Genomic DNA, 22,731 nt, shown 5'->3' with positions numbered 1-22,731 from the left:
CAAATGACCAGACATGATTCTCATTTGGATTTATAGAAAAATGTGTATTAAATGATTACTTCACACTTACAAACATAAAAGTAATAGGAATATTTATTATACATAATAAATAAAGTATGTACCATGAAGTGTGAGACGGGTCTTTGTGTCCTGCTTGATTTTTACCATCAATATAATTTTCTGCATGAGTTTCACATCTCCAGGTATCACCACCTAGAGATCCAACACACTAGGCCTGATTCATCAAAGCTAAAAAGCTTTGAAAAGTCACAAAATTTAGGTGGAACTTGGAGTTGCTCCAAAATGTTGCAACTTTTGTCATTTTCACACCAGTTTCTTCTAGCTCTGCCAAAATTAACGCAGCTGGAGAGGGATGGGGGAACAGTGGGGTGTGACGCCACAGTTCATCTAATTCATGACGAGCTGTCATGAAACTTAACGTCAGAAACTTCACTCCAGTACCTGAGACAGGAGAAAGATCTCTGGCATGGGGCACAGAGGTGCACGCTACTTATCAGACGTTCCAGATACACAAAGAGGTGTTTAACTCATGAATCAGGACCGTTTGACTGCAGCACACCCCTCATCTAGATCAGCATGAACGACGCTGGTCTTGATGAATCAGGCCCATTCTTTATAAATAAAAGATACTTGAATACTGCAAATGACAGGTGTCATCTTTTATTTGACAGGATCCCCATGCTGTATGTTAATGGAGATTATGGTACATAGTGGAGCACAGCATAGGTGCTGTTATTCTGCAAAACAGTAGAGTATATGTTAACAGAGTAACAAAAACAATGGTACCAATTCATCATGATGTTTATTTCAGAAATCTGGCATAAAACACTTTGAAAAATTGCTAATTAAATGAGATTGCCCAAAGATTTATAGACTTTTGTTGTTTTTATGCCAGTTTCAGACAGATCCGTCACAATGGACGGAGCTGGAGTGGAATGGGATATAGCGATGCCTGCTCGTCTAATTTATGATGAGTTGTGGCATACCTTACTCCAGGAATCTTACTCCAGTTCCTCTGACTGCAGTATGATTTGTGGTGAGGTACACGGAGAGCCTCTGACGTCAGCACACCAATCTTCATGAATCAGGCCCAACGTGTGCAGTTTCCATTAACATATCAGCAGATATATTTCAGCGCCTAACAAATTGTTTTTAAAACTTAAAATAACAGTGCAGTATGTGAAAAATACAAATTTTATTTAAAAAAAAGTTCATATATATTTCAATGTATAAAATAACTGATTACAATTGTTCACACTAGTTGGTACTGCAACACAATGTTTTTATGCGTTCCATTCTAGATCTAGTAAGCTATACATATTTGCGGATACATTTACAAATTTATAAGCATTAGTGATGAGCGAGTATGTTCTGTTAACCCTTTCGTCGAGCATGCTCGGGTGCTCGCCGAGTATCTTCAGCGTGCTTGGGCGTTAGGTTTTAGTCACTCCGTGCGCATGATGTGAGACTGTTTGACAGCTTTAATACATGTGAGGAATGCCTAAGAAACAGGCATTCCTCACATGTATTAAAGCTGTCAAACAGTCACAAATCATGCGCACGGAGTGACTAAAACATAATGCCCGAGCACACTGAAGATACTCGGAAAACACCCGAGCTTGCTCGTAAGTCTCGAGTTATGAGCATGCTCGCTCATCACTAATAAGCATATTTATTTCCACGGACTTTGTAACATTTTAAGAAGTGCTTGAAAGGTCATAATCTCACACCATCAATTTTTAGATGACTGTCAAGAATAGGCGTCTCCAACTTCTCTTTCTTTTCTCTTATTGACCTAAAATGAAAAGTTTTAATTAATTAGTTCTACAGAATAGCAATCTTTCTATGACTCATGCAAACGAGAAAATATAATAAATAAACTACAGGCTATATTGTACACTATGTGCACACAGGTAATTTGTATTTTTGATGATTACTTTTATTATTAAACAACTACAGCACTTTTGGTCAGTCCAAAAGATTAATAAACCCGAAACCGGAATATTTATGGTAAAAGTGAAGTTTTGTCTTTCTTCGGATAATATGTATGTGTGAAGATTTATAGGACAACTATTATAATGCAGAATTATTATGCAACTAAATGAAAAACATAAATATTTCTACTAGAGGAGTGAACCTTCCGGCAGCTGACCTGAGCATGTGAGAGCGCATGGTGGCGACGTCATGCGCTGCTCACACCAGGATGTCAGCTGCTGGCCTCAGAACAAGATGCAGCGCTGGAGCAGAGGGAAGGCGAGTAGAATCCTTTATTAATTTTTTGCATGCTGTGTGAGGGGGCCATGAATACCAAGATGGGGATAGGGGGGTGCCATGAATACTAGGATGGTGATTGTGTATTGCCACTAATACCAGGATGGGGATGGGGGGGTGCCATGTATACCAGGATGGTGATGGGGGGGTGCCATGTATACCAGGATGGGGATGGGGTGGTGCCATGAATACCAGGTTGGAGATGGGGGGTTGCCATTAATACCTGGATGGGGATGGGGGGGTGCCATGTATACCAGGATGGTGATGGGGTGGTGCCATGAATACCAGGTTGGAGATGGGGGGTTGCCATGAATACCAGGATGGGGATGGGGTGGTGCCATGAATACCAGGTTGGAGATGGGGGGTTGCCATGAATACCAGGATGGGGATGGGGGGGTGCCATGAATACCAAGATGGGGATGGGCGGTGCCATAAATACCAGCATGGTGATGGGATTGTGCCATAAATACCAGGATAGTGATGGGGGATGCCATGAATACCAGGATGGGAATGGGGTTCCTGACTCTCCCTTGGCTGGAGATGTGGGAAAAGGGCAGAATGGTCATGTTGGATTTTAACTTAAATAATATTTTGTTCTTACAGGAGATAACCCTCTTTGAGATCGGTTTGCCAACAGCCTCTCTTAAGGCATCTCCTTTGTATAAATAGGTGTGCATGGTACTGCATCATAAGCCAAGGTACCAGGCACAGCCACTCATTGTCCAGATTGACTCAGCTACTTAGGAAAATGAGTCCAAAAGGGAAGTTATCATTAGAAAATTACCTAATATTTAAATTTTTACTTTAATGTATTTTTAAATATGCAAATATCCTCTTTAAATACATTACATTAATCCCTTCTCTATTGCTTCAGCAGCAGTGTAGGAAATAGTACGGGGCAAAGTTTTTTTCTGAGACGTGAATTGAATCTCAAATTGTTTGAATTCGCGTGAAACTGTGAATTTTAGGAAATTCTACTTAAACTCGATTCTTGGTGGATTGATCCACTCATCTCTTCTAATCACAAATTGTAGCTCACCGACCAATTGTATAACTGGAATTATTGACATTTCACTGTTTTTAGTATTTATATTCTAATAAAGTTTGCAAAAATTCTTATTGCTAATCTGAATCTTTATTCTTTGTCCTGGCATACTTTTTATGATTAATAATTGCTGCATTTGTGCCCGATAGCCTTAGTTTTCCTATGTGCCCATGATGCAGAAATGCTCTGGATTTATCCGGAGCGTTTCTGCATCTCCCTGGCAGAAAAAAAGAATGCGCATTTTACATGTGTTTTTTCTGCCAGGGACAAGCATTTGTCAAGCGTTTTTAGCATGTGATTTCGCATGCTTTTGACAAGCGCTTTCCAAGCGATTTTAGCATCACTTGGAAAAGTGCTTGAAAGTTGGTCACACAATATAAATCCATGCAACAGGCATGGATTTATATTGTGTGACCAAAATAATGTTAAAAAAAAGAATTAGAACGTAAAAAATAAAAAATAACCTTATACTCACCTTCTGATGGCCCCTGCTCTGCTCCCGGCGTCGCTGCTGGCTCCGTGGCGGGTACCAGTAATGTAAAAGGACCTTCCATGACGTCAGCGGTCATGTGACAGGTCACGCGACCGACAACGTCACTAGTCGGGTGACCTGTCAAATGACCGCTGACATCATGGAAGGTCCTTTTACATTACCGGTACCCAAGGAGCCAGCAGAGATGCCGGGAGCAGAGCGGGGCCCATCAGAAGGTGAGTATAAGATATTTTTTATTTTAATTCTTTTTTTACTTACAGGTCCTATGGTACCCGGGTCTGGAGGAGAGTCTCCTCTTCTTCAGACCCGGGTACCATCCGCTCATTAATCGCATAAGGTACGCTTGACTACATGTAGTCATGCGGATCTTATGCGATCCAATGCAAGTCAAAGGTGGCGATTTCGCAGCGAAATCGCACTAGAATTGGTCTTGCTGCGGGTTTTACCACAATGTGAATTCGCAGCGGAAATTTCCGCATGATGTGCACAGCACATGCGGATTTGCATTGCAGTAAATGGCAGACTTATTGCAAGCGATTTTAATGAGTTTTCGCGGCATTTTCGCTGGGAAAATACGCCGCAAAAATGCATTAAAATCGCTTCATGTGCACATAGCCTTACATTCATTATTCGCTAAAATTACAATTTTCAGTTTTTCAAGATGTCCATTAGTGCATAAGCTCAGAACTGGCAGCAACGACCCTGCTACACCTATCTACTGTTTGAAAAAATCTGGATAGAAGTGGTACTTCTGGAAGAGCTACAGCTAAAGCCCGTACCTTTTGCCATGGAACCAAGCCAAGCGACACAACAATACAAAAAAATATAGCAACTGCGGTGCAGGAAAATGGCAGCAGATGCTCAGGATTGATGAATCAATATTTGAATGATATAGCTGCAACAAAAACGTAGTTTGCTTGCCAAAGGGCTGCCTGTAAACATTGAAGTATTCTGCAGATTCCTTACAAGCTTGGGGCTGCATTTTAGCAAATGAAGTTGTGAATTTGATTAAAATTAATGGTGTCCTCGATGCTGAGAAACACAGGCAGATAACCTAACTTAACCATTATGCAATACCATGAGGGAGGCGTCTGTTTGGCTTCAAATTTATTCTGCAGCAGGACAACACCCCCAAACATACAGCCAATGTCATTAAGAATTATTACTAGCATAAAGAGGAATAAGGAGTCCTGCAAGTGATGATATGGCCAACACAGTGCCATGATTTTATCATCGAGTCTGTCTTGGATTATATGAAAAGGCAACAATCACAGAAGATCTGTGGTTAGAACTCCAAGATTTTTTGGAACAACTGCCCTGCCAATTTCCTTCAAAAACTGTGTGTAAGTGTATCTAGGAGAATCGATGACATGATGCTGTTTTGAAGACAAAAGGTGGTGACATCAAATATTGATTTGATTTAGATGTCTCTTTTGTTCATTCTCTTTCCATCTTGCTAACTGATAAAAAATATTAACACTTCTATTATTGAAAGCATTGTTACGTTGCAGCATTTTTTTTACACCTACCAAAAACTTTTGCACAGTATTGTACATGTGACACAAAAACCTGATCTAAAAAATAGAAAATTTTCTGATGATAGCTTCTTTTTAAGGAGCTATGTTAATACTATGTTTAGTATGGAAAAAAATAGAAATAGTCTTTACCTTCCAAGATTCTCAACATCTTCAACTGTTTCCGGTAAAGAAATACCCATTGTCTCAGGCAATAACAATACTAGTCCACCACAAATAAGGCCAAGTATACCTAGAGGCAACAAAAATATGCTTTGCATTATATCAAATAACCATTATGTAGTTGATTTTACAATGTCAGCTTTTTCACATGCTAGCCGGGTCACATACGTACATGGCATGTATAAGAAGGTGCTTAGGTTATATGAGACCAAAGTAGAACTTTTTTGAGCTAAATGGAAAACATAATGTGTGGCGGAAAAATAATTAACACGGCACATCACCCCGTAAACACCATCCCTATCGTTAAACATAGTGGTGGCAACATTATGCTGTGGGAATACTATTCTCCAACAGGGACAGGGAAGTTGGTCTGAGTTGATGGGAAGATGGATGGAGCTAAATACAGGGCAATCCTGGAAGAAAACCTGCAAAAGACTTGAGACTGGGGTGTAGGTTCACCTATTAGCAGGATAATGATCCAAAACATACTGCCAGAGCTATAATGGAATGGTTTAGATCAAATATTTATGCGTGTGAATGGCCCAGTCACAGTCCAGACCTAAATCCCATTGAGAATCTGTGGCAAGACTTGAAAATTGCAGCTCCATCCAATCTCACTGAGCTACAGCTAGTTTACAATGATGAAAAATTTCAACCTCCAGATGTGAAAAGCTTGTAGAGACATGCACCAAAAGACTTGCATCAGTAATTACAGCGAAAGGTCGTCCTACAAAGTATTGACTCAGGGGGACTCAATACAAATGTATGTCACAATTTTCAGATTTATATTTTTTAAACACTTAGAAAACCATCTAACAAACAGGCAATCCCTGCATGTGTTGCATCTGTCTACCGCTGCAAAACATGCAGCCACAGGGAGTCAAAAATATTAGCAGAGCACACTGAAGATACAGTACTTGGATAAGACCGAGCCATGCTCGGATAACACGTTATCTGAGCACGTTCACTCAACACTATTGCTACTTCGTGTTGGTATATGACATAAAATCCCCAAAAAACATTTAAGTTTGTGGGTATAACATGAAAAAAATGTGGAACAGTTCATGGGGTATGAATACTTTTTCAAGGCACTATATATCGCATGGCGAATGGCATAAATAAAAAGCAATTCAAAAACTAATGTAGATCTATTCATTTTTCCTCTAAAATTTGCAATAAAACTTGCAAGATTCAAAATTATCCAGTGCCGTACGCTGAGCAATTACCTCAGGGTTTCCATTTAAATCTCAAAAAAACAGGATTCAGACAAAACCCCTGATGGAACCAATCAGTATAGTGAGGCAGATGGAGTTATTTGGCCTCTATCGGGTGTTTGATCCGGCAGTGTCCCATCTATTTAGGCATAAACAAAACTGTAGTTGACTGCGCATTTGTGCAACTCTAAAAATACAGTCACCACTGGAACAGAGACCAGGAGGAATCCGAAGTAACTCTGCCGGCCTCCTTATAGCGAATAGTTTCAGTGAGAGTTCCAGAGTTCCATCTGAATCATGTGTTTTGTGAATCGGGCCTTAAAAGTGATCCAAAATGTTATGTGCCAAATGTTAATAAAAATCAACTCAACCAAAAGAATTTCCCACTCCGGTTCAACATCACACAACAAATTTTCTGGCCCATTTTCTCCTGCTACCCTTGTGAAAATTTGAGGCTAAAGCAACATTTTAATTAATAAATATAATTGTCATATTTTTCTTCCAGTTTGCTTTAGAGTTCTAATCCTCTTCCTTAGAGATAAGTGAACTTGTTCGGGAAACGTTCGCCACTCTCAAAGTTGGCATGAACATTGCACATTTGGATTCTTGTTTGGATTCATTGAGCATTTTCCTCAAAATTCGGCCAAAGTTTGGTAAATGATCGAGCTTCCACTAATGCTTTGGTTAGAACTTTGGCTAGGATAGTGATGCTGTATGATGGGGGGGGGGGGTGTTTCATAAGGGGAGGGGGCGGGGAGAGGTCAGAGGAGCGGCGGACTGTTATTCTTTTTTTTCCATTAACTTAATGTGTCGAGATTCCGGCAATCAGGGAGCAGAAACCATCCTCAATGTCCAGACACAAGGGCTTGTTTCATTGGCTGCTGAAGTTACATGTCCCTTTCCATATAAAAAGCGGACATGTGGCTTCAGCACCATTTTGTAAATGTAGTGAGGCTGCTGTTGCAAGTAATCAGATAGTTAGTAGGCAGTTTATTGTCAGCTAGTTCAGATAGATAGGATCCATTGTCAACCTGCCAGCATCTAAATCCTTTTTGCTAATTGTGTGGTCCTGCCACCAGTCCACATTTTAGCATCTAAATTCTTTGTGCTAATTGTGTGGTCCAGACACTAGTCCACATTTCAGCATCTAAATCCTTTGTGCTAATTGTATGGTCCACACACCAGTCCACATTTCAGCATCTAAATCCTTTGTGCTAATTGTGTGGTCCAGCCAGCAGTCCACATTTCAACATCTAAATGTTTTTTGCTAATTGTGTGGTCCAGACACCAGTCCACATTTCAGCATCTAAATCCTTTGTGCTAATTGTGTGGTCCAGACACTAGTCCACATTTCAGCATCTAAATCCTTTGTGCTAATTGTGTGGTCCAGACACCAGTCCACATTTCAGCATCGAAATCCGTTGTGCTAATTATGTGGTCCAGACACCAGTCCACATTTCAGCATCGAAATCCTTTGTGCTAATTATGTGGTCCAGACACTAGTCCACATTTCAGGATCTAAATCCTTTGGGCTAATTGTGAGGTCCAGACACCAGTCCACATTTCAGCATCTAAATCCGTTGTGCTAATTGTGTGGTCCAGACACCAGTCCACATTTCAGCATCTAAATCCTTTGTGCTAATTGTGTGGTCCAGACACCAGTCCACATTTTAGCATGTAAATTTTTTTTGCTAATTGTGTGGTCCAGACACAGTCCACATTTCAGTATCTAAATCCTTTGTGCTAATTGTGAGGACCAGCCACCCTATCTCAGCAAATAAATACTGATAGTTAATTTAGTGACAGATGACTGATAGGTCTGAGCCTAGGGTTGTGAAAGCCTAAAAAGAGAGGAGGGGTACATCCAACATGAGTGGGAAAAAGTGAAGTTGTGGTGGAAGAGGGAATAGGATTGGTGTTTGAAGTGTACGTGTGGTAGGTGGTAATGTTACTGAAAGCTCTACTGAACAAACACCGGCTCATCCTATTCAAAGACAACTGACAACTTCTGTTACTGAACAGGCTATTCTACTCCCTTTCTTTGGCAGCCGGTATTCCTTGTAGATGAGGGCCAGAAAGAGTATGTGCTCCAGTGGATGGCAAGCGCTTCATCAAGTGGCCTCTCCTCCTCTTCTTCTACCTTAACATCACACACAGTATAGTTCTCAGAGATGGCACCTCAAGGCTTGCGGACAAACCTCTGTATCTAACACTTCCTCCACTGCTTCTGCCTCCTCCAGCTCCTCTAAGGCCACTACCTGCACCCTCAATCCCTCTCTTAATGAGACACACATTCCAACAGTGCATATAGAATCTCCCCCTCCACCTCCGTACTGCGCAGCCAGGGCTTACCGCAATCAGGCAGTGTTTAAATTAATATGCCTTGATGATCGCAGTCACACAGCTCAAGAGTTGTGGACAGTTATCCAGGCTGAGTTTGAGTAATAGCTGTCTCCACTGAACCTGGAGCCAGGCAAGGCAGTGTGTGATAATGGTGCAAACCTGTTGACGGCCCTACGCTGGGTCAACTTCACACACGTGCCTTGCATGGCTCAAGTCCTCAACTTTGTGGTACAGCAATTTTTCCACCACTATCCCAGCCTTGATGCGCTGCTGCAGATAGCACAGTTGCTGTGTTCTCCCTTCCGCCGTTCACACCCTGCGGGTCATCGACTTGCATCGCTACAGAGGTCTTTCAGCCTACCAGTTAACTGATTGATATGCGATGTGCCGACATGGTGGAATTCCACTCTGAGCATGTTGCAGCGACTGTGGCAGCAGCGACGAGCCCTGGTACAATATGTCATTTTGCATAGCCTGGGCCAACAAACTACAGACATGGTGCAAATCAAGCTTGCAGAGTGGGCACAGATGAAGGACCTCTGCATGCACCCTTTTGCACAGTTTTGAAATGGCTACTAAGATGGTTAGTGCTGACGATGCAGTCATCAGCATCACTATTCCAGTTATCTACATTCTGGAGCACACTTTGAATAGTCTGTGAGAGGAGGTGGTGGTCTCAGAGTAGGAGGAGGAAGCAAAGGAGGATGTGGAAGTGATAACAATATCTCTAAGTTACGGACTGCCGTCGCACAGGCGGGTGCCATTGGAAGGTGGATTACAGCGATCGAGGGGGGCTCATGGTACCAAACAAACTGTTAGTGAAAGTGCAGGATCCGAGGAACAAATGGAGGAGGAAGAGGAGGATGGACGCACAACAGTCAGGAGATGAAGATGATAATGATCCCCTCTCTGTTGTCCGTGGTTGGTGGGAGAGGACGGAGGAAGCAAGCTTGAGTGTTACCCCACTACCATCACATCATGAACTTGGACTTCATGGAAGTGCCCAACACATGACCATCTTGCAACATGATGCCCGTATTGTTAGGATTAGAAATAGTGCTGACTACTGGGTTGCGTCTCTGTTAGATCCACGGTACAAGTGTAAATCTTGCCAGATGCTTTTCCCCCTGGAAAGGGATGTGCACATGCTGGAGTATCGAAACACCCTTGTAGACAATCTTAAAGAAGCTGTCCACTACTTTTTCACTGATGCCCTATCCATACCCCCGGCAATCAGTTGTTATCGGTGCCAGTGGCGGCGGCGGCCGGAAGTACTTACGTGCGGTGCTTGGCTGTCTAGCTGTAGTGGCCGCAGCGGGGTACTGCACATCCACCTCCTATTCAATTCAATGGGAGGCGGATGTGCAGTACCCCGCTGCAGCCACTTTAGCTAGACTGCCAAGCACCGCACGCAAGTACTTCCGGTGGCCGCTGAACAGCTGATCTGTAGGGTTGCCGGGTGCGGGACCCCAGTCGATCAGACATTGATGCCCTATCCTATGAATAGGGCATCAATGAAACAGTAGTGGACAACTTCTTTAAGAGCAGTTTTCCTTAAGACAGCAGTTAGTCCCACAGTGTGCATCGCAGTTCTAGACTTCCAACTCCGGGAACGTCGAGTCCTCAAAGCAAAAACATTAGCAGCAGCAGCAGTGTAAGTGGCAGAAGCAAGTTCTGTGAGTTGTTTCACACATTTTTTAGACCAGCCAGTGCACCAGCAGAACAGAGTACAAGTCTGACACATAGTGAATGACTGGAGAGGATGGTGCAAGAGTATCTCAAGCTCAATATCAATGCCATCAGGGGGCATTTGGACCCTTTTGCATTTTGGTCTTCAAAAATGTAAGTGTGGCCTGAGCTCGCCTGTCACGCCTTGGAGATTTTGTCATGACTGTCAGACAGCGTTCTCTCAGAACATGTCTTCAGCGCTGCTGGTGGTGTCCTGACAAATAAGCACATCCGGCTGCTCCCTGAGTGTAGACTGCCTAACTTTTATCAAGATTAACAAGTCATGGATCTCCAATGATTATGCACTGCAGTCACAGACTGGGCAGACTAGGCAATGGTGTAGTTTTTAGTGTGCTGCATTGATCTCGTGTTAGTGCAGTCTGTGACACCTTTCTCGTGACTTTTTTGTGCCTGTTCTTGCTACTGCTGCTCATGTTACTAACAATTTTTTGAAATGTGGAGACTCCAAGTTGGGTCTCCATCTGGTGGGTTGTCTGTAGTGGAAGGGGTGTCAGAGCCCCATTACACTATTTCTACTCTGGGGAAATTGATGCCACTTTAGTGGTGTCTGCCTCTAATTTTTGGAAACGTGGAGACTCCTGATTGGCTCTCCATCATGTGTGTTGCATGTAGCAGTAGGGACCCAGACAGGCAGGCCTGCACTTACTTTCAATCAACTACCTGTGTTATTATCCTTACATTTTTCGAACAATAGTAGTCTACGAAACTGATATTTGTGCCACTTGAGTGTGGCTGAGCAGAAAAGCAGTTTGAGCTGTTGAATGAGGTATCAGGGCTCCCTGCACAGCAGACCTACCCCAGTCCCTCACCCACCTCTTAATTTGAACTTAAATTCAAAGGTATAAATGATACCTCATGCATGGCCCATGCCTGACTGCTGCTATGCCATTATAAAATTTCTACTGTGGGTCAATTGATGCCACTTTTCCTGTTATCTGCACCTAATTTTTGTAAATGTTTGGACTCCAAGTTGGGTCTCCTTCATGTGTCTTGCCTGAATTTGGCAGGGCACTCATAGCACCATGCCTATACCTGTCACTCATCCACCTGTTACTGATCAATGTTTAAGCTAGAAATGCTGGTCCAAGCCCTGTCCCAGGCCCTCTTCCATACATCCATGCAGCGCAATTATACTATTTGTACTCTGGGTTAATTTATGATACTTTTCCTGGTGTATGCCCCTAATTTGAACTGTTTTGCCAGCTTTTGGCTCCCCCTGAAGGTGATGTCTATGCATTTGGTTTTGCCTCCTTGGTTTTCCCTCCCATTGAATTCATTGGGGTTCGGATATTCATTGGGGTTCGACGATCCAAACTGAACTGAACCTTGAAAGGTTCGCTCATCTCTACTCTTTCTATCTAAAAAAGCAAAACAAAACAGCAGTATTGTCATATATAACGGCCAAACTGTGGCCAGAAGAATATCTGGTGAAAGGGGCTTGCGGAATTGTTCTGTACATGTGCTGGATCTTCTCAATGTGAAAAGAACTCAATCCAATTAAAAAAAAAACATCTGCCCCAGGGAGTTTAAAATGGAATAAATGATGCGTTAATGTAGTGACATTATTTTGCCACTATTATTTGCTTGCTCATATCTTACCAAATATGATGAGGGGAAGTTCCACCCATAGTTCTGCTAATCGGAAAAGTAAAAACGGTGCAATAATCCCTCCCAGGTCACACAAGCCAGAACACAAGGATACACCAAAGTTTCTGTAACATTTAAAAGGGACTAAATTAGTTAATGTATAGCTTTGAGTAAAATAGCACAACTTTTCTCTATAATTATAAAAACATAGTTAAAAACCATTCAGATGCTATTAAATATGTATAAAATATATCATGTGAAACTTTTTAGACCTCTAAAATATCTACAATAGGAACATGATTTCATGTTTAGTTTTTACTATGTTCCTTGCTTTCATCATTGACAATAAGTAATAGCACAAACATATCATAACTTGACTTGTATTTACTTTATAAAATGGATAGATGGGCCCTTATACTGAATTATTTATAAGTCACCTTCTCATCAGGTATTTGGTAGAGATAAGTTCAGGGTGATTTATTGTGCTTAGCAAAAACAGATCTTCACAGATCAGTTCAAATTTGGGCAAAACTGACCATCCTCATACTCCATAATGACAACTGGGCCGGCAGTACATTAATTTATATCTGATAGACCGTGTTTGCTTAGCAGCAATAAAAGAGCTTGTAGCTGGAATGAATCAGTGACATCACTGCCTGCCTCCAAGTATCATGATAAGATCTGGTTGAGTAATAATCTCCTTTTACCAAGCATATTTAAAATACTTTTCACATTCTGTGGTATTTATGAAAAACTTTAGCTTTAAACAGATATATCTATTATTTTATCTTTTGAAAATATTTTAATTGATTTTCAAACAATGAAAATTGGCGCATTTAATGGATGCTCCATTTCTGGGGCGGCTGAGGACTGATGTTCTAAGCCTGGGAGGGGGCCAATATCCAAGGCCCCTTCCTAGGCTATTAATATCAGCCTGAAGCTGTCTGCCTAGCATTTGCTGGTTATTAAAAATAGGAGGACCCCAAGCCATTTTTTTCTTTTAATCCTTTAATTATTACCTAAATACATGTGCAGTAAATTACACACAGACTGGACTAATTATATATTTCACTGACATATTTCTATCTATCTATATCTGTATATAACATTGTTTTATTAGTTCGAAAACTAGCTTGTAATGATACAGAAAATTACTGTATGTAAAAGCTGATGTTAAAAACGCATTGCATACGTATGTCATACGGTTGCTAGGAAAGGGAAAGAACGCAGACTCCCATAGCACACAGATGCTAGGTGAGACTAGGTGACAAAAAAAAACGCATGACACTCACATGTCTATCTCCAACTTTTCTGGCTGAAAATCTCAGCTACTTTTTATACGCTATATGTTATCGCACCCTTATTCTGAATATACACTGCACAGTACCGATTCTCCTGCCTAGTATACTGGGTGTAATCCTCAGTATCTGTATTATTCTGTTATATATATGTAGCACCCTGAGGACTCGGCTGCTACAGGGGTATTACACCTCAAGCCAGAGGTGTGGTTTTCCACTCCCGGGTAAGGATGGAGTGTGGTACTGAGCTCAGTTAGCTGCATGCACTACATACATCCCATTTCCGGGGGACAGAACGACGGTACTCCCACCAGTTTATGTGCAGGTACGACAGCGTCTGTCCCTGGCTGGAGTGGGAGGGGGGTGGAACATCCCAGTAGTGTAGGGGCAGATAGGGGGAGTAGTCTGGGTAAAGATAGGAGCTCATTGGGTGCTGGTCACCTGAGCTCACACATAGAGGGAGTATATAAGGTGGGCACCATCTTAGAACAGGGTTCAGTTCAGGCAGAGGAGAAGAGCAGAGGAGCTCAGCCAGAAGGGCTGACAGGGAGCTGTGGCTCCGGCTGGGCCCAGCTCCAGAGCAAGGCCTGCTGAGAGAGAGAGAGAGAGAGGAGTCAGAAGGACCCAGAGAGGAAAGAAGAAGGAACCCCAAGACCCCAGAATACAGACAGAAGGGTGAGGGGTTGGCGGACCAGGGTGCCGGAACCCAAGCTGGCGGGGGCCAAAGCACACCTTAGCCAGGAACCGGAGGTCGTGGTCAGGATCTGCCACGACCCTCACCAAATCCACTAGAAAGGCACACCAAGCATAGGGTCAGGGAACCCAGAAAAGGTGCAACCAACAAGAGACCCGAGGGAGCTGGACATAAGTGGATCCCTGGTGGGAACGGCCAGAGGAAGGGAAAGTCAGAAAGGAGCTCAGGACCACGCTCCGGAATTGCCTGGGGGTTGGCCGAGTCCAGGACCTGGTGGACGCAGCACGGCTCGGGTGGTCACTCAAGGCCAGAGTGACCAAAAGAACACCAGTAAGTAAAAGCCCTGAACTGCATCTCCTGACTCTGAGTCTTCCTTCTGCATCTTCACAACCCCCATCATCTACACCTTCTGCCCTGAGGCCATACCCCTCCCGTTGGGGGTTATACCATCACTGCTGCACATATACCACCGGCCTCAGTGGACTGCTCTGCAGCGGCGGCTTCAAAGCCGCACTCAACGGGTGGCGTAGTCGACAATCAAGTTAACATCTACTGCCATAGACTGCCACTTAGTTTGACACCCTGGGCACGGACCGGGTCACCGCCACAAGGACTGCTACCCCCATCAAGATCCGGCTCCGGGTATCCCCTACAGCACTGGCCCAGGGGGCGCGTCAACTTTGGCGTAGTCGGCTGGATAACGTGCCCGCAACCACCGGGTACTGCGTGCCTGAAGAAAAGTTCACATTTACCTCAAAAAGAAGTCTCCCGCCAATTCCGGAGGGTCCCCGCCATCGGACGCCATCTCGGATCGTTTCCCGCCATTTGCCCGCCATCTGCAGTCTTTTCCCGCCATCCACAGAGTTTCCCGCCACTGGGAGACGATTCCCGCCATTTTGAGAAGATTTCCCGCCTTGGAAGAGCAGACGCCATTATGGGCGTGCCAGAGGGTGGCAAGAGGCCACCTCCCATCGTGGGCCAGGTCAAGGAATGGCGCCAAAAGTGGAAACCGCCCCCACTAACAGAGACTGTGATGATAGAAGTGTCCATCAGCGTGAGGGAACTGCCCCTGGAACTGACAATCACAAAGTTGCCCCGGGACCACCCTCAATGTGGGCGGATACAGAACAAAAGAGCGAAGATGGGTGCAGCCTGGAGGAGTCTGGAGAGAGCGCACCCGGAGATGAGAAGTCTGGAGAGGAGTCCGGAGAAGTCGCACCCGGAGATGGAGGGAGAGTCGGGCAGCACCGACCCTGTGGTCAGGAGCCTGTTGCAAGCGACAACCCCAGAAGGCCTGGTGGAGATCCTGGCGCAGCTCCCCAGAGATCGGGAGCATGCACGGACCGCACTGGAGGGCTTGGCTCAGAGGATGGCCCGAGTGCAGCGGGACGTACTGGCCGCATGGAGCAGAGAGATGGCCCAGCAGGCTGGAACCCGCCAGCGGAGCACACCACCTGCAACGAGGAGCACGCCTGCCCCTGAAGAGGATGCAGAAGGGACGGAGGCCGGAGACGACGCCGCAGAGGGAGCTGAAGAGACGGAGGCAAGTAAAGGGGACGTCACTACCCCAAGCCCAGCCACCGTAAGCCTACCCCCGCTCCCCGTCGCAGAGCCCGAAGTCCCACTGATCGTGCCCGTTGCCGCACCGCTACCGCTCCAGACTAGGCCCCAAGCAGGAGCCGCGACCACGCCCCCTGTGACGTCACGCGCCTCAACCCTGAGCGCGGCCAAGCAGGAGACGCCACCGGCCTGGTCGCAAGGCCGAGTACCCCCGGGCGCCGCAGTACCAACAGCGCCCTCTACCTCCACTGAGCCACCGGCCTGGTCGCTGGGCCAAGTAACCCCGGGAGCCGCCGTCTTCACGGTGCCCTTTACATTCAGGGTGCCCCAAGCCTGGTCGCAAGGCCTGGTGAACCCGGGCGCCGCCACCAAAACAGCGCCCTCAACGTCCACAGCGCCACACCTGGGTGAAGACCTATTTGCCCAGCACACATGCCCGGATGGGCAGCCCTTTGTGTGGCCACCGGAGTTCCACCATCCCCGACTCCGGAAAGAAAGACCCCTGGATGAGCCCCTAATCCCGGTTCCGGCGCCCGTCAAGATGACCCCGCTCTCGTTAGAGGAGGCGCAGTTTGAGTGGGACCCCGCAGGAGGAGACCTCATCGGGTTCACTCAAGAGGACCCGGACGGGTCTGAAGAATACAGGGAGGAAGCATCAGGAGGACGCCGCTACTAAAGTACGGTAAATGGAACTGTAAAATAGTTACCCGTTAGGGTACAGGAACTGTTACCATTATAGTCCCCGTTGGGACCAGTGAACTGTTCCAGTGTGTCCCATCTCCCCCACAGGCTGAGGACTGTGAACAGCCATCCCTTTTCCCCACTGGCCGAGGACTGAGAGCGGCCATACCTCCCCTTGTATATAGTTGCGCTTCCTAAGGCGCCCCCTACTGGTTTTAGAAGGAACAGTGTTTTTTCCAGAAGAGACTGTTGCACTTTACCCGGTCACAAGTTGCACCGTGGCCGGAGGAACAAGAATGTTTACTCTGAAAAGTTTTATATGAAAAGTTTTATGCTGATGATATATATCTAATGTTTTATATGTTTATGATGTTTTTGAAAAAAATTGTATGTTTGTGGATGTTTTTATTCTTTTACAGCCCGAGGACGTGCTGTGATTTACCAGGGGGGAATGTAGCACCCTGAGGACTCGGCTGCTACAGGGGTATTACACCTCAAGCCAGAGGTGTGGTATTCCACTCCCGGGTAAGGATGGAGTGTGGTACTGAGCTCAGTTAGCTGCATGCACTACATACATCCCATTTCCGGGGGACAGAACGACGGTACTCCCACCAGTTTATGTGCAGGTACGACAGCGTCTGTCCCTGGCTGGAGTGGGAGGGGGGTGGAACATCCCAGTAGTGTAGGGGCAGATAGGGGGAGTAGTCTGGGTAAAGATAGGAGCTCATTGGGTGCTGGTCACCTGAGCTCACACATAGAGGGAGTATATAAGGTGGGCACCATCTTAGAACAGGGTTCAGTTCAGGCAGAGGAGAAGAGCAGAGGAGCTCAGCCAGAAGGGCTGACAGGGAGCTGTGGCTCCGGCTGGGCCCAGCTCCAGAGCAAGGCCTGCTGAGAGAGAGAGAGAGGAGTCAGAAGGACCCAGAGAGGAAAGAAGAAGGAACCCCAAGACCCCAGAATACAGACAGAAGGGTGAGGGGTTGGCGGACCAGGGTGCCGGAACCCAAGCTGGCGGGGGCCAAAGCACACCTTAGCCAGGAACCGGAGGTCGTGGTCAGGATCTGCCACGACCCTCACCAAATCCACTAGAAAGGCACACCAAGCATAGGGTCAGGGAACCCAGAAAAGGTGCAACCAACAAGAGACCCGAGGGAGCTGGACATAAGTGGATCCCTGGTGGGAACGGCCAGAGGAAGGGAAAGTCAGAAAGGAGCTCAGGACCACGCTCCGGAATTGCCTGGGGGTTGGCCGAGTCCAGGACCTGGTGGACGCAGCACGGCTCGGGTGGTCACTCAAGGCCAGAGTGACCAAAAGAACACCAGTAAGTAAAAGCCCTGAACTGCATCTCCTGACTCTGAGTCTTCCTTCTGCATCTTCACAACCCCCATCATCTACACCTTCTGCCCTGAGGCCATACCCCTCCCGTTGGGGGTTATACCATCACTGCTGCACATATACCACCGGCCTCAGTGGACTGCTCTGCAGCGGCGGCTTCAAAGCCGCACTCAACGGGTGGCGTAGTCGACAATCAAGTTAACATCTACTGCCATAGACTGCCACTTAGTTTGACACCCTGGGCACGGACCGGGTCACCGCCACAAGGACTACTACCCCCATCAAGATCCGGCTCCGGGTATTCCCTACAGCACTGGCCCAGGGGGCGCGTCATATACACTGCACAGTAATTCATTTTCTGTCCTGTTTACTGTATGCAATTCTAAGTTTCTGTATTCTTCTGTATATACACTGCACAGTCCACTTCTCCTGTCCTGTATAGTGGGTGCAATTCTCAGTATGTGTATTAAAAAAAACCTTTGGTTTTTTTGATCCGTATGCGGTCAGTTTTTTAAGGACCGCAAAGACGGACACAAACACACCCATTGTATTCAATGGTGGTGTGCACACGTCAGGTTTTTCACACAAATTGTATGTCCGTGTAAAAAACTCGTAGACATATCCTTTTTTTTTCCGGCAGCATGGAGGAAATGCATGCCGCACACGTGCACACTGATGACACACAGATGACATCCGTGTGACACCTGTGTGACAAGTACCTGAATGAAACGCTCTGGCGGCTGGGAAAAGAAGTATAGTTAGCGTTTTTCCCAGGTGCTGGGTGCTGACTACAACTCTCATCATCCTCCCCTGGTCTCCCTGCAATCAGCGAGATTGGGTGACGCTGATGATAGTTGTAGTCTGTGCATTAAATAAATAAATAAATAAAATGGGGTGGGGGTCTCCTCTATATTTTAAAACCAGTGCACATAAAGCAGATAGCTGCGGGATTCTATTATCAGGCTGGGATGGTCCATAGTTAATGGGCTATCCCCAGCCGCCCCAGAATTGGCACATCACATTAGATGCACCAATTCTGGTGCTTTACCCAGCTCCTGGTGCGATTGCAATAGGGGTAATATATGGGTTTGATGACAGCTGTGATTTGTCAAAAATCACAGCTGCCATCAAGCCCTGGGGTTATTAATGGAGAGGTGTCAGTCAGACACCCCCATTACTAACCCCGTAGTAAAAAGAAAAACACGCACACACAGAAAAGTTCTTTAATTGTAAAAAGTACTCCCCAAAAATTACCCTCTTTTACCCATTTATTACTAAAAATAAAAGTAATCAATAAGGGTCCGTCGTAAATCCATAATATGGAGGTCCCATGATGATCCCAGACACTGCTACATCAGAAGGCTGTGATGAGCGGTGACATCAGTAATGTCACTGCTCAGAGTCACTACAGATGCTGGAACTCACTGAGAGTTTCGTGAGAACCGCAGGCAGTGACGAGTGGTGACGACATTAAGGATGCCGCAGGTCACAGCCGGCGGTTCACACTGCACTGATTATATATCTCACAGACATTTTACTACCTATCTCTCTATCTTTACAAATCTAACACCTAAACATCTGTCATTTCTATTCTTCATTCTATTCCAGTACTTGTCACACTGATGGTGCACACGGACAGCACACGGATGATATACAAGTAAACGCGGACACGTACATACGTATGCCAAGTGGATGGTGTCACATTGACACACGGATGGCACACTGACATGCACCACAGACCCCACCGGTATTGGTTTTTCTAGTACCAGAATCACCAGGACATGTGAAGGAGGCCTAATTGCACAGTACCACTCCTCCTGTCCTGTATACTGGGTGTAATTCACAGTATTTGTAGTATTCTCTATATAGTGGTACACTGCACAGTACCATTTTTCCTGTCCGGTTGTTGGAGGGGCGGCATTGGACTTAGGGAGGGTCAGTATTGGTTTATTATTTTCTATGTTACTATGGACAAACAAAAGTAAATGTAGGAAAGCTTGTTTAAATGGGTTATCCTAAGTAATCCCCTATCCTTTGGATAGGGGATAACTTTCCAAATGCTAGGGATCCGACGCTGGGACCCTCGATCCCGAGAACCGGAGCTCTGAAGAGCACCATCTAAATGGAGCTATGGTCGATAATGCGCACTGTTGCACCATTCACATGTGGCTCTTCAAATAACTCCTTTAAGACAGTGATGAGGGGCATGAGAAATTCACTGATTGGCAGTGGGGAGTGTTATAGTATGTGGGCTCATAGTGTTTATGTGGCAAGGGTGCTTTTTTTCACTGATTAATATGATACCTTTGTTGATGAAATCCATCCTGTGGTTCTTTTTTAATCTTTATTTTCATTCCTGAGATAATGATATGCTCGTGCTTCGGGGTGGTTGCTGAGAGACACTACTGTGCATGCGCAGCTGGCGGTGCCATAATGCTGCAGGCAAATTTCTTCTTTTTCTCCAGCAAAATGGCACTGGCAAGTGATAGATGCTACTATGCATGAGCAGGCGCCATTTTGTTGGAGGAAAAAGAATTTGGCTGCAGCAATATGGCGCCACTGGCCGCGCATGCACAGTAGCATCTCTCGGCAACCGAGAGATGCTACTGCGCAAGTGCAGCGCCATATTGCTGGAGGAAAACAAAACGGTGTCGCTGGCGGCCCTTGCACAGTAGCATCTATTGGCAAGCGACAGATGCTACTGCACACGTGCAGGCGCCATTTTGCTGGAGGAAAAAGAAATTTGCCTGCAGCAATATGGTGTTGCCGGCCACGCTTGCACAGTAGCATCTCTCGGCAAACAAGAGGTGCTATTGCGCATGCGCGGGCGGCGGAGCCATTTTGCTACATGTAAATTTCTAGATTCCTACCTCAATTACACATGCAGTATTTAAAATAGTAGGCAGGTCACTGAAGGCCCAGTAACCTGTCAGAAGCCATACAGCTGAATAAACAAGCAGAGCACAAGACAAAGGCCCTCCCGAAAGGTCGCCCTGAAGCATGGGAATATCATTATCTCAGGAATGCAAATAAAGATTAAACAAGAACCACAGGACGGATTTCATCAACAAAGGTATCATATTAATCAGTGTAACGGCGCCCACCTGACAGTGTATGTGGATTACTTCGCACCATCCTGCTGACAGGTGCGCTTTAAACACAAACGTTGCTGAGAACTTGCCTTTGCTGGTCCCTAACCCCTGCTGTTTTGGAAATTTTAGAAGGGTACAGGACAATCACTAATTTCAAGGCAAAATGGAAAAAGCTGTATTTACACTGCAAGATTATTGTGACTGATGATTCCTAGAAAAGCTCATTTCAAGATAATCTTGAAGTCTAAACAATATGTAAAATGCTCATTCATCAGGTGAAATGATCTTTTGGTTTCCACAAAAGATCGTCGTTCTTGGCAGTACATTATCTTGTGTAAACAGAATTCACGCTGCCGAGAACTATGGCAAACTACGCGCACGGAATGATCTATTACGGATGTGCATCATTAAGTGCGGTCTGCCTTTGTAAACAGGTTATTAAATGACAGCTGATCGGTAATATTTACCAATCAGCGGTCATCATTTGATGCTGCCAAATTGGGTAATGTAAACCCATCTTAAATTGCACATACTTAATGACACCCTCTCTTCCAACACAAACACCCAAGTTGCCTCCAATTCCCCCTTTGATTGGTCATCCTATTCTCTACACATTTCATTGGAATTAAAATATCACATAACCTGCAGGATTTATACAAGAATAACTTTCCTCCCTTGCTGCAAAGCATATCAAAGATGCTCTTCACATGGTCAATATTTTGTGTTTCCTTGCTTTCGGAGAAAAAACTAGAAAAATGTATTTTCTGGCCTAAAATGAAACACTTTGCTACAGGCCTTTGGTTTGTGGATTGGGTTAGTTGACCTGTTTGCTGTAAAGTTTTAACCCTTATACATAGAGATACAGATATATAAATATGTGTACCAGTTCTCTGAATGCTGAGCTCTGTATAACCCTGCCCCACACCACTGATTGGCAGCTTTCTGCCTATGCATAGTGTACACAGAACGCTGTCAATCAGTGGTGGGGGCTGAATTATACAGAGCTAATTAATATAGAGGACTACGTGACAGCAGGTTTACTAGTCGTCTAGTGATAAATTGCTGATAAAACAGTGATTTTATCAAAGCTACAGCCAGCAGTATCACTGGAATCCAGGACTCTATCTGTACATTATGCTCCTCTCAGATTGGGTGGCAAAAAAGAGTGACAGATTTCCTTTAGCTTCGAATCCTGGGCAGTTCTCTTGGGGGTTCAGCCTGTCAGTAAAATGTTCTCGGTGCCGTCTGACCAGTTAAAAAAAAACACTGAACACGTCCTCAAGAAGACATTTATTCTTGCATGTAGTCAGACAAATAGCTGCTTTCATGTCCACAATCTACTGTTCTGCATATTATCAGTGAGAACCTTCTTTTCTGCTGTCCACTATGTCATGTCTGCAGCTGTGAGGTTGGAGACTGGAAGAAGCTGCTCAGTGTGAGACACAAATTCTTATATTTTCACATAGAAATGGAGCGTTGGCATAAAGCACAGTTTCAAGCAACAGTTATGAGACCTGGAAGTACATGGCCAGCTGGTGTAGAAAAGGCACCTGGTTTTAAGCCGATTTCACTATCCCTGTTAAAGCGGCTGCACTATTAGATATTTACACAATAATTGTATCACAAAGTGATATTCAAAGCTTTTTATAGG

The 22,731-nt window shown here is 45.1% G+C and overlaps 1 protein-coding gene across 2 annotated transcripts in view; it reads right to left on the bottom strand.

Annotated features, from left to right (window-relative positions):
* Positions 1-1,588: 1,588 nt before the first annotated feature.
* The window catches only part of SLC22A3 (solute carrier family 22 member 3), a 427,361-nt gene continuing 406,218 nt past the window's right edge, over positions 1,589-22,731 (bottom strand). Inside the window, exons 7-9 of one of the 2 annotated variants that reach the window (XM_073671408.1) lie at positions 12,433-12,545; positions 5,498-5,597; positions 1,589-1,816 (exon numbers count right to left, since the gene is read on the bottom strand). In XM_073671408.1, coding sequence (XP_073527509.1) covers positions 1,738-1,816; positions 5,498-5,597; positions 12,433-12,545 — 292 coding nt within the window. In that variant the 3' untranslated portion in view covers positions 1,589-1,737. The remainder of the gene's footprint in view (positions 1,817-5,497; positions 5,598-12,432; positions 12,546-22,731) is intronic. The other variant, XM_073671407.1, reaches the window with a different exon arrangement.

This window comes from Phyllobates terribilis, unplaced genomic scaffold, assembly GCF_046119375.1.
Source record: "Phyllobates terribilis strain yellow unplaced genomic scaffold, ASM4611937v1 Scaffold_3__8_contigs__length_932513732, whole genome shotgun sequence".
Lineage (NCBI taxonomy): Eukaryota > Metazoa > Chordata > Amphibia > Anura > Dendrobatidae > Phyllobates > Phyllobates terribilis.
Note: the sequence above shows the minus strand (reverse complement) of the source record. Positions and strands in the feature narration are given on the sequence as shown.